A 12,489-nucleotide genomic window follows, 5' to 3' on the forward strand; every position below is an offset into this window, starting at 1 on the left:
GCATCCTCCTCCCACTTACATCCAGATTGTAGAGTATCTTCCTCCCACTCACTGATTTACCTTCAGCACACATCCAGAGCATTTCCAGTGCTTTGACTTCTTTATGTAGAGTTTGCATGTTCTACCTGTCCTTGCATGTGTTTTCTTTGTGTCCTCCAAATTCCTGTGCTTCCTGGATTAACTGGAGCCTCCGAATTGTCCAAAGTTATTAGCATTGGCTGCAGCTCAGTATGAAAGCAGGTAGAGAAGATGAAGGATGGAAATGTAAGCCTTCGAGGGTTTTTTTTCCTCCTGAGACGGGAGGTTAAATGAGGCTCTTCATTGTCTCCTCAGCAATGCAAAGTTTACCAAAGATGACCTCTGTCAGGAACGTTTGTGCAGATTAAGTTGGGATTCTGTCCCTCTGCTTATTGCTGTTTGTTTTTTTCTGGTTTATTTCTGTCCCCAAGTCCGTCATTCTTTGTTTCTTCATCCCTAAAATGTCGTTTAATGATGATTTGAATCATCGCTTCGGCTTCTCTTTCCTCTGTTTATGTTTCCCTCCGTCTCCCGCTGGGAAACGACTGCTGCTGCACACACACTCACTCACACACACACACACACACACACACACACACACACACACTCACACAATCTGGTACAGATACACTCAGTCAGACACTCGCACAAACCCCTCAGGCCTGTTTGCGTTGCTGTTTATATGAGCTGACTGACTGTTGGGAATGGACAGAAATTGAACGTGTCACCGTGTGTGTCTGTGGTACGGCGTGTTTGTTTGTTTTTTTGTTTGTGTGTTCTTGTGTTTGCTGCAAAGTGAAGATGAGAGCAAGTTTTTTTCAACCGACAGCTCGAGGACGTTCTAGAAAGTGAGAACCTTTTGTGAAGACCTATTTGTTTTCATTGACTGTGCCTCTCAAAGATATTTAGACTTCCCACGCATCGATTGATTATTCACCTTATTTTCCCTGCTATTCTCTCTCTTTTGATGTTTCAGCCATCACTGGCTAACCTAATTGAGCAGCAGGGACTTCATCTGATTTTCCACATGACCCATGGATTCAAGGATTTATCAAAACTCAAACAATTATTGTGATATTTAATCGTAGTTGAGCAGTGATGCTAGGGATAATCTGGGTGATAGTGAATCAGGCAAAAGTTTACTTGAATGTGTCCTGCCACTGACCACAGTAGTTTAATAAGGGCCAAAAAGAAAAACTAAGGTCCCGTTTTCCACGTTTCAAATGAAAACACGTTCTGTTTGCGTTTATGTTTCAGAAAAGTTTCCTCTTAACACGGCAACATTTTGAAAACGATGCGAGTTTACACGGAAACGACAGAAAAATGTAAAATTATGTAGAACGCACACCTGCTGCAGAAAACAACATACTCGAAACATTAACAATGGGTGAACACAGACATTCGTATTGACAGACTAACAAGTTGGATTGTTGCTACGGTGACTCAACTATAAAACAAGTTCCAGGACTATCTGGACGGGGAGTCCTGACCCTCTGGAGGTCGCCGCTGTTGTTGTTATTGTCCATCTACTGGGCATGTGCAGAATTATTTACAATAGCTGTGGCGTTCAGGACCAGTAGCAGCATTTGACAAAAGTAGTTTTATTCTTCCGTTTCCATGGAGATGAAGTCTGAACTTTCTCAAAAAGTTCCACCTTGAGAAGTGTTTTCAAAAAGTTGTTTTCAATCACTCCAAGCAGCGTGGTCATGGAAACACAAACGAGACCCAAATAAGTGAAATCAGTGATGCAATGGCTAATCTAGTATAGTGTGTGTGCGTGTGCGTATGCGTGTGCGTATGCGTGTGTGCTGGGTTCAGGGTTAATTGAGGGCTGGTGGGAAAATGAGTCTTAACTTGTGTTTACTCTGATGCTAACAGCTCCACAGAGACGTTTTACTGGAGCTGCAACAACAAACTACACTCTGCTTGTGTATGTGTGTGTGTGTGTGTGTGTGTGTGAGACTGTACATACTTGATGTGTGTTTCTGTATATGTGTGTGTGTGTGTTAACATGGACTGGAGCGGTTGTGACCTGGAATAACAAACTTTTCCTCGCGGTGGTGTTTCCCAGCCGTCCATCTCCCACTCTGCATAGTTTGGAAACGGGAATTTGGTGCTGCTGTAACGAACAGCGTGTTCAGAATAATTCAGAATAATTTGAATTGATCGATTCACCCTCGCCCCGTTCGTCCTTCATAAGTGGATCTATATTTCTTCTTCACAGACGCCTACGCCATCGTTTCTTTCCTCCATCAGTCCCAGAAAACGGTGACGGTGCGAAACACTCTGAACCCCACCTGGGACCAGACGCTCATCTTCTACGAGGTGGAGATTTTTGGCGACCCCGAGGTCACCGCCGCCTGCCCGCCCAACGTGGTGGTGGAGCTGTACGACTCGGACACTTACGTGAGCGCCGGAGAACACAGAACCTGCTGGTGTGGTGCAGCGAGCGCTCCGTCCTCAGCCTGTGTGTGTGTGTGTGTGTGTGTGTGTGTGTTAAATACCCAGGGAGCTGATGAGTTCATGGGCCGGTGTGTGTGTCAGCCCTCCCTGACGCCCTCCCCCCGCCTGGCCTGGTTCCCCATTCGCCTCGGAGACAAGCACGCCGGCGAGCTGCTCGCCGCCTTCGAGCTCATACGCAGAGAAAAGGTCAGAGGTCACGTTTCCCAGCTTCATCGATCCGTCAGCTTTTTTGTATATGACACAAATCTGACATAAAAGACAAAATTGAAAGAAGAAAAGGAGAAAGAGAGAGAGGTCAAAGGAAAGCAAAATCTGAAGTTGACAATAAGAAGAAAAGAAGTGAAATTTCTCTACTTTACAACCCCGGTTATAATGTTTGAATTTCATTGAGTTTGATATCTTATTTTTCTTGTGACATGAGAATAAATATTGTTCAATTTTTTTAAATTAATTTCTTTTATGCTATTTTGTAGCTTTGATCAATGAGATGTTTCTCATTTCTTTAAAATTCCCCCCAAAAAACATATATATATATATATATATTTTTTTTTTTTCTTCATGTAACTTCTTCTGTCATTCTTCTTTCTTTTGAACATTTAAATATCTGTAATTTATTTCCTTTTGGTTTCCTTAATTGTTTTCCTTTTCTTATGTTCTTGTAATTCCTTTTTTTGGTGTGTGTTGTAGTTTGAATGTCTAAATCATTTTGTTTTTTAAGATTCATTTATTTTTAATGATCACTGAAAAACAGAAGACTAAATAGTTTCTGTTTTGTGTCTGCAGCCTGCGATTCACCATATTCCAGGTCAAGAGGTCAGTTCACCTCAGCTTCTCTCCTCATTCTTGTTTTTACTGTTTTCGTTCATTTTCAGTGTGGAAATCTAAGTTTTTCTGCTCCTGTCTCATCCACAGGGAGACATCATGACCTCCACCCACGTTCTGGACGAGGTAAAATTCCCCCACAGAGTCTGAATTCGTTCTCATTTTCTTCCTGTTTAAAGAATTCAATGCTGAAATTTACCTTTTTTCCATGCGAAATGAGAGGAAAACATTTTTCATGACTCAGAATTTCTCCAATCTTTCTTTATTTCTAAGTGTTTCTCTTGTTTCGTTGCTTCCTCAGTTGATGTTTCCCGGATTTCTGGCTGAGAATCTACAACAATGGGTAATGAATTCATCTAAAATCCCAACTCCTGAGACAAAGGTCATATTTATAATGCCAGTGTAATATGAACCAATTCTGATTTTTAGGCAGACTGACTTATGCAGCAAATAGGATGTGAGCACCAAGACTTGCAGTGTGAATGTGGTCGAACCAACTGAAAAACTGGAAGGTGTTCAGGATTCAGACAGTGACGCTCACTGTGTGACCCGCCGCTGTTCCTGCTTTCCTATTGGCAGCCGGAGGAGTCGGACCTCCCGTACCCGCCCCCTCAGAGAGAGCCCAACGTGTTCATGGTACCCCAGGGGATCAAACCCGCTCTGCAGAGGACGGCCATCGAGGTACGGCTCAGGCCCAGACCGCAACACAGTGTCTTCCTGAATGTAGCTTTTCTGTAATGCTGTTGTGTGAAACGGGGTCATGGAAGAAGAATGACTAACCCTCCTGTGGTCTGGCCCCCTCCCGTTAGGTCTTAGCGTGGGGTGTCCGGAACCTGAAGAGCTTCCAGCTGGCCAGCGTTACCTCCCCCAGCCTGCAGGTGGAGTGCGGGGGCGTCACCGTCCAGAGCTGCGTCATCCGCAGCGTCAAGAAGAAGCCCAACTTCGACGTCAACACGCTGGTCCTTGATGTGGTGAGGACACGGAGACGCGCCGTACCGTGCACGTAATCAGGCTCAGAGGCCCGCCGCCGCCTCCCGGGCTAATGAGGCCCCCGCTGTGATGTGGTTGGCGTCCACTCGTTTGTCTTCATCAGCCGAGCCACAATAACGGCGGAGGAGCGGCGAGCTGCGCACGGACAAACCTCCCGCTAGAGAAACATCAACATCAACTCTGGAGAGTCAACAGTTTTGGCTTTCGGAGTTGAAAAGATGCAGGGCGGAGGACGTTTCCCATGCCCACCAAGCCATGAAGTAGGGTGGAAACTTCCACCATGGAGACAGCTTTCAATTGTCTCCATAACTCGAGAAAGTCTCTCTACTTTAGGTCAGAAATCCGAAGAACTGAACATGGCTGCGCTCGCTGTGTAAAATTAGCACGAACCTCCATGTTCTCTGTGGGTATAAAGTGTTCTTGATAATGGAACACACTGGATCGTTTTCATTTGTGCAGAACAAAGACAGCTTTCACTCCCACATGGTTTAACAACTTGCTGTGTTGTGATCAACGGGAATGCGACAGTCAGGCTTTTCAAAGGAAGCGATTTCCAAGACATCTGTAACGTTATGAGTTCTTTCAAGAAACTGAAGTCAATCCAGATCAGAAAGTCATGGGCCTGAAGCAACTGAGAAGTCATTTTGAAGTAATTAAATTCTAGAGGACCTGATACCTGAGCCTGGTAACTTTTTTCCCAGAAAGTCAAGGACAAGGAAAGTTTTTACCCAGAAATTCGTATCGTGCCAAGTTATCGATAACAAGATCTGTTGTTTTCTTTTCCAAGTAAGTGCTTTAGTAGGAGGTAGGAATTTCAAGACGACTGAAATGTTTTAAATAATATGTGATAATAATATGCGCACGGTGGCGCGGTGGTTAGCGCTCTTGCCTCACAGCAAGAAGGTCCTGGGTTCAAACACCGGCCGGGTCTCGGGGCCTTTCTGTGTGGAGTTTGCATGTTCTCCCCGTGTGTGCGTGGGTTCCCTCCGGGTACTCCGGCTTCCTCCCACGGTCCAAAAACATGCATGGTAGGTTAATTGATCACCCTAAATTGCCCCTAGGTATGAATGTGTGAGTGAATGGTTGTTTGTCTATATATATGTCAGCCCTGCGACAGACTGGCGAACTGTCCAGGGTGTACCCCGCCTTCGCCCACAGCAGCTGGGATCGGCTCCAGCCACCCGCGACCCCGAAAGGGATAAAGCGGCGGAAAATGAATGAATGAATGAAAAATAGTCACGTGTTCCCAAGTTAAGAATTCTGAGTTCTGCTACTTCTCGTGTTTTGAGAGAACGATAAATGATCAGTTTGGGATTCTGAGGCATCTGGAATATTCCAACTTTATGAAACCTTGAGTTTATAAAGGGTAAAATTTGAGGGGAAAATAAAAGGCCAGCACGTTCCAGTGTTCTGCTTCGTTATTAACTTTGAATTCTAAACTATGACAGGACTTTCTCAGAGAATTTTGACTTTAATTGGAACAAGACGACCTTTCTCTAGGAACAGTCATGTCGATCCACATGAGGAATTCAAAGGTCTGAGCCAAATGGATTGCTGTGATATATTTTGAGGATAAATTACATAATACCAGAACCAACTCCTGTATGTGCAGAAGAACTATGTACACTGATGAAAATATCCTACAAGTTTACTTTACAAAAAGCATGGCTTTGCATGACTAATGTTGCTCAGGCAAGATTTTTTTTTATTACTTATTTTGTAGATGAAAAAGATCAGTTTTTCATAATTTCAACAAATATTTTTGACTCCAGTACTAGATAGGATTGTGAAAAGATGCTAAATTGAATTTTTATTGTTGAGTTCATTGATTCAGTTAAGTTAAATATACTTTTCCTCCGATTTATTCTCAGTGTACTGCAGACGTACAGGGCGACGGAGCTGAGCCTCTTCACAAAGTTGTGTCTCAGGAGCTATTTTCTAAAAGTTGCATTTTCAGTGAGTCTGAGGAGCAGCACTGCTGTGTAAACACACACCTGAAATACATAAAGAGGAATCATTGCCTTGTAAATGTCTCTTAATTTTGCCAAAATATGCCAAAACAAAAGCATCACCATGATTTTTAGCTCTACACTCATGGAATTCAACGATTCATCACTTGTAGAGAAATATTGATCGTCGGTGCTGAAATGTGATGTTTTAAGGCCAAATCCACTCCTCCACCTCACTGTCACTCCAGTGTTTTCTATTCAGTCGTATATTTTAATCAACCCATATTCAAAGCAAGGAGCCCGAGCAGCCATTATTATATATCATCTGAGAATAACTTTCCACCGAGTTTACATTGGTGCCACTACATTCCACCTAAGTGTTTTCCTTTGAAAAACCTAAGCTGAAATATGGAAACACCGTGCACATTTTTCCAAATGGCAGCTCCAAAAACGGGCTCGAGAGTTTAATGTTAACAATATTAAGGTCTGAAGTTGATCACCTCTGTGTTTTATTATGACAGCTTTAACTGGGGGATGGAAATAGTCGCATATTTTTCCCTTAAATACAGATCCTTGCTTTGGCTCCCGCAGTTTAATGTTAACAAGATTAAGGTCCTGTTTTGACCACCGCAGGAGTGTGACAGCCCCTCAGCCGGACTGTGGAAATATGCACATATTTTTCCCCCCCAAAATTCAGCCCCTGAACCGATTCCAAGCATTTAATGTTAACAATATTAGGGCCTAAAGTCGACTGCGTAAGTGTTCTCGCATGCCACGGGGGCAGCAGAAAATGTCATGTGAATAGTTTCCCTACATGCAGCTCTTTGAAGCGTCTAACCGCCTCATGTTAGCGCTCTGTTTATTGTGTGAGTTTAGCCTCATCAGGCTCATTTAAGTCCTTTTTAATGAAGCTGGAGAGGTCAGATGGATTACAGTTACCGACTTATTCTCGATGCTTTCAGTCCGGATGCCCCGAATGAGAACCTTATGGAAGATATTGTCTTTAAACGAGTCATTTATTTTTTTTCATTTCCACCGTGCACCTCAAAGTTCATAAAAAGATGTTGGTAGAAAACAAAAACAGGAAAACGTCTCTTCACGGGACAAACAGTAACTGACGATGGAGCTCGTGGTAACCAGAGTTCAGACCAGATGCGGCAAGACATCGGTATTAAAGTTAAAAAAATGACTTGCAGTAACTCAGTAACTGGGTTTAAGTTCCAGATATGTCACAACACAGAGACCTGAGCACCAAAAGTCTGAGATGCTGATGAAAGCTAGCGAACTAGCATTAGCATCAAAGCCATAATTGAGGAAACATGCAAATAAATGTTGCTGTATGGAAAGCGACACACTTCCAAGCACGAGTGTGAAGGAGATTTTACATCTATTAGCAGATTTACGTAACTACTGCAATGTATTAAAATACAAGCCGAAAACTCGTTTTCGTTTTGGGCGTCTGTTTAACACAACGTTGGTCAGAGCAACCGAAAATGCAACTTTTTGAGAACTTTTCCTAACAACTGCAGTCAAACACTACGACTGCACATTTCCATTGTGGCTTCATTACTAAAACAAACACTGACAACCCATGACCCAACATGCTTTGCGAATGTGAAACGGGTGGAAAAAAAAGCATTTTCACTTAACTTTGCTGTTTATAGTTTGTTTTAAGTCATTGGCAGCATTTCCAGATGCAGCAAAAATTCTAAGAGAAAATATGAACTAATTTAGGATTAAAATGTCGTTTAATTCCCAGGACTGGACACCGGAGACATTTCTTACAGCTGCACAGAAAATATTGGGAGACTTATACAGCCAAGCAGTGGGTCTCTGTTTTCAAAGCATCCTGTCTAATTAGCAGTAGAACCTTGAAGTGAACTTGAAGCTGTCTGAGTCTTGAGCGTTGACTTGTCCTTCAAAATCGGTGGTGACAGTGAATTCAGACGCTTCACATCTCCACGTACGATGTCAACACCATTCAAGACGCTGTCAGCACGCCTGGCAGGGCTGCTGATGGTCTGTTTACCACCCGAAGCCTTTTGTCTGTAATATAAGATGAGCAGTTCGAGGCTCAGCAACGATTCAGAAAGGGTCTCAGAAAGTAAACAGCTGTCATTTTTACACAAAGAAACCAATCTGGTTCATCATCAACACCAGCAATAAAGAGCTTATCACAGCAGCAGTCAGTGATGGGAAAGCACAGAGTCGGCCATCTTGTCTTTTAAAAGAACTGCTGTTATTCAATGTGTCACCTCCTTTGACAGCGAGCAATGATTTTGGTTTACAGAGGTGCGATGATGCTCTGATTGGACGCTCACCAAGGCGTGACCAATCAGCTCCAGACAGTCAGCAGACAGAACCAATCAGCATCAAGCAGGCAGGCGGCAGAACCAATTAGAATGAAGTAGAATAGAGAAAAAGAATCTCGTCTCGTCTTGTTTATCTTTCACAAGCTTCCTTCATTTTTTTCAATCTACTCTGCCTTCCTCCAGAACTTAACAATTCAGAAAGCTGCTGTTAGGCATCAAAAGTACTATAGTTCAAGGTAAAGACACAGCTTGTGTATGTAGAGGACACAGGAAGAGGAAGACACAGGTAGGGGGAGGGCACACAGTTCTCACCTGACCAGAAACCAAATACCGGACCTGGTATGTTAATGAACCACTGAATAGACGACCTGGAAGTTCAGCCAGATGATGGGGCTTTGACACGTATTGTCTTCGTTTCCATGATCTTTCCAAAGCGACTCCCCTGCGAGGAGCTCTACATGCCCCCCATCGTCATCAAAGTCATCGACAACCGTCAGTTCGGGAGGAAGCCGGTGGTGGGTCAGTGCACCATCCGCTCGCTGGAGGAGTACCGGCGCTCCGAGGAGGAGGGCCGGGCCGCGGACGAGGAGGAGGCGGAGGAGGACGGAGGATGGAGACGTGAGACGGACAAACGAAGTTGTCTCGATTGGACTGCTCACGTATTTTGAATATGTTCTGATGTGTGTTTTGCACGTGTAGGTGAAACGTCAAACCTGACTTCTGATGAGGTTTTCATCGACATCGGTGACGAGGAGCCGCTTGTGTCTGACCAGGTAAGACCGTCTCACGCCTCCCTTCAGTACCGAGTCTGGGACTGCTCAAGAGTTTCCAGACAGCTTCGCTGGGTAACGCATCGGAAACCGCATCTCAGATGATTGTCACTGCAAAGTGAAGTAAACTTCCTGCTATCCAGACAGCATGGAACAGTCAGACAGTGTGCTTCTGTGATGGGTGTTTGGACAACAACGCCGCTCCGTGACACAGAGGAAGAACATAATCATGCCCACAACGAGCACAGATTGGGAGCTTGACGTAAAACCGCTCACTCCTACGACCCAAAGCTGAAACTTGAACCGCTTCCTGATTCAGAGTCTGATGGATTTGCTGGAAGTGTCAAAAAGAAAGCAAGAGAAAATCTGAACTCACCCACAGTTTTAGTTCTGGCTAGTTTGGTAGCACAAGTAGCTTTCACAGCGACACTGTGCATTGCGTTTTTTTCATCCTGTCAATTTCAACAACTAGTGTTTGGGTTGATTGTGGATAAAGCATTGGTTAAAGCAAAGATGTGGAATAGCTGTAACAAGAATATGGGTTAATCATAACAACTAATGTTTGGGCTCATTGTAACCAGACTATTGGTCAGTTGCGAAAAGAGTGGTTAAATTGGTAGCTAGAGTCTGTGTTTCTTGTACTGACCAGTGTTTGGGTTAATTTGTAACTAGACTCTTGGTTAGTTCTAAAAGCAAAGGTAAGAATTAGTTTCAAGCACAATGTGGGTTAGTTATAACTAGAGTGTTAGTCAGTTGTGCATACAAGCGACTGGGTAAATGGGTAACGAGAGTTCGGGTTACTTGTGCTGACTGCTGTTTTGGTTCATTTGTAACTAGAGTCTTGGTTGGTTCTAGAAGTAAAGGTCTGCCTTCTTTGTAATCATAATGTAGGTTAATTATAAAAAAAAAAACACGAGTGCACAGATTATGAACCCAGACTATGTACTAACCCACATAGTGTTGCGACTCTTAACATTTCACTCAGTGTGTTTGAAACCAAACTGTGCATCTTCTGTTTGCGCTGCTCTGACATTTACTAGCACACACATGCAACGAGTTTGTATCCAATTTAGAAGGCATTAGTTTAAAAGAGGCCGGAGAAATGTCACAGTGAACCACCGTCCTCTGATCTGCCCTTCCGACGGGCAGCTGCAGTGAAGACGGCCAACATATTCATGAGTTTACGCAACATAAACTCCTCAGGATGACAACCTCAGGATGTTGATGCAGAGTTTTGAGCTCGTTGTTAAAAGAATGTGTGATCAGTTTAGTAAAGGAGGTGTCAAAAAGCATAAACTCACACCAACTGATGTTTTTGGGGTTTGTTCAATGAATGACTGATGTGATGTTATGAATGGATCCAAATTTAAATTCATGGAACACACTGCTGTTCAAACTACGGCTGAACTCGGAGCCTCCAGTTGTTCTTCATTACAGCCAGCGGTTTCATTCCTAATGAGCCGGTAATTTTCCCTAATGCATGTATGAAGACTGTGTGTGTGTGTGTGTGTGTGTGTGTGTGTGTGTGTGTGTGTGTGTGTGTGTGTGTGTGTGTGTGTGTGTGTGTGTGTGTGCGTGTGTGTGAGTGAGTGTGGTGACATTTTAGTTGTTTATATGCGTGTGTGTGTTTTGATGGAAGTGCGTAAAAGGGGGCGTTACAAGCAGTAAAGTGTAAAGGGCAAGCATGGAACACTCATCTTTCTTCTACGTGTGTGTGTGTGTGTGTGTGTGTGTGTGTGTGTGTGTGTGTGTGTGCGCGTGTGCGTGCACCTGAGTCTCATTGCCTTGTCAGGCCAAACTCAGGTTAGATGAGGTGAATAGCCGTTATTAAAGGGTTAATGTGTGTTTTGTTCACCTATCTGTCACTTTATTCCTCATCTCCTTTATTCATTCATTCATTCATTCATTTGATGTCTGTTTGGCCACTCTCTTAATCTAACTGATATATTAAGGTAATAATGTATTTAGTGTATATATTAATTATGTATTTATTCAGTCATTCAATGTTTTACCTTCCTCTCATTCACTCATTCATCTATTTTTTTCTTCTCACTTTTTCTAACCTCTAACTAATTCATTTGTTTGTCTTTTTTTTCTTTGCTCTTTTTGTGCTTTCATTCATTCATTGTTTGACTTCTCATTCTAACTCATTCATTCATTCATGGGTTCTTTTCTTCTTTTGACATTGTAACCTCAAAGTCTAATTCTTCTTCCTTTTGTCTCTTTTTTACGCTCATTCATTCATTAATTCATTCATTCATTTAATGTCCATTTGGCCACTCTCCTAATTTAATAAATATATTAATGTATTATTCTACTCACTCATTTATCTATTCATTCACTGATTCATTCATTGTCTGCTTGGCCACTCGTAAACTGTTCATTCATTCATGGCTTGACCTTCTCATTCATTAATTCATTCATCCATTCATTTATTCATTCATTCTAACCTGTTTATTGGATCATCCAGTATTATTTTCCATCTTCTCTTTCTCAATATTCTCGTAATGTTTCTTCAGTCTTCAGGAGTTACTATTTTCATTTGTTCATTCATCCATCTCGCTGTCTTTCCTTTCAACTCTCTGATTCATTTGTTGATCTTTAACTTTTCCGTCTTTTACAAAGTTCTATTTTACCCAGCTTGACTCGGCAAGTTAAAGCTCAGAATCTCTACTGCAGCTCATTAAGCACTTTTTCTGTATTTATCAGGAAGAGATCGTGTACAATTAGGACACGACGTTATTCTCCGTTAATGTTTTCCGCAGACCGCACGAGGTTCTGTCAGAGGGGGGTTGGCCTGCACGATAACAACGGAAAGACTGAGGAATGCACCGCCATCAAACTGCGGTCCACGAAATGTCCTCAACCGGGCATAGAGAACAGCAGTCCATGTTGTGTTCAAGATGTTGTTGTTGTTGTGTGAAGGTGAAGGAGGGAGCGGGAAACTGCAGGGGGATGAAGGAGTTGGTCTCAGCATAATATGCTTCAGTTAATTTGATGCAGAAACTTTCGCAAGATGGAAGAGAGGAAAGAGGTCGTGAGTCGTGTCGATGCGTAATTTAGACTAAAACTTCTAAAATATGCAATTAATGCCACCTATCAAGTGAAACAAAAGTTTAGCTTTTTTGCGGCAAAGTTCTGAAAATGACGAGGTTAACATGTCAA

At 42.9% G+C, this 12,489-nt stretch overlaps 1 protein-coding gene across 1 annotated transcript in view; it reads left to right on the forward strand.

The window, feature by feature from the left end:
- dysf (dysferlin, limb girdle muscular dystrophy 2B (autosomal recessive)) overlaps positions 1 to 12,489 on the forward strand; it is a 73,686-nt gene that overhangs the window by 28,594 nt on the left and 32,603 nt on the right. Inside the window, 9 exon segments of the mRNA XM_030088043.1 lie at positions 2,243 to 2,424; positions 2,527 to 2,667; positions 3,265 to 3,294; positions 3,394 to 3,429; positions 3,605 to 3,646; positions 3,883 to 3,984; positions 4,113 to 4,274; positions 8,989 to 9,172; positions 9,254 to 9,327. Of these exon segments, the coding sequence (XP_029943903.1) occupies positions 2,243 to 2,424; positions 2,527 to 2,667; positions 3,265 to 3,294; positions 3,394 to 3,429; positions 3,605 to 3,646; positions 3,883 to 3,984; positions 4,113 to 4,274; positions 8,989 to 9,172; positions 9,254 to 9,327 (953 nt within the window).

This window comes from Salarias fasciatus, chromosome 3 (assembly GCF_902148845.1).
Source record: "Salarias fasciatus chromosome 3, fSalaFa1.1, whole genome shotgun sequence".
Taxonomy (NCBI): domain Eukaryota; kingdom Metazoa; phylum Chordata; class Actinopteri; order Blenniiformes; family Blenniidae; genus Salarias; species Salarias fasciatus.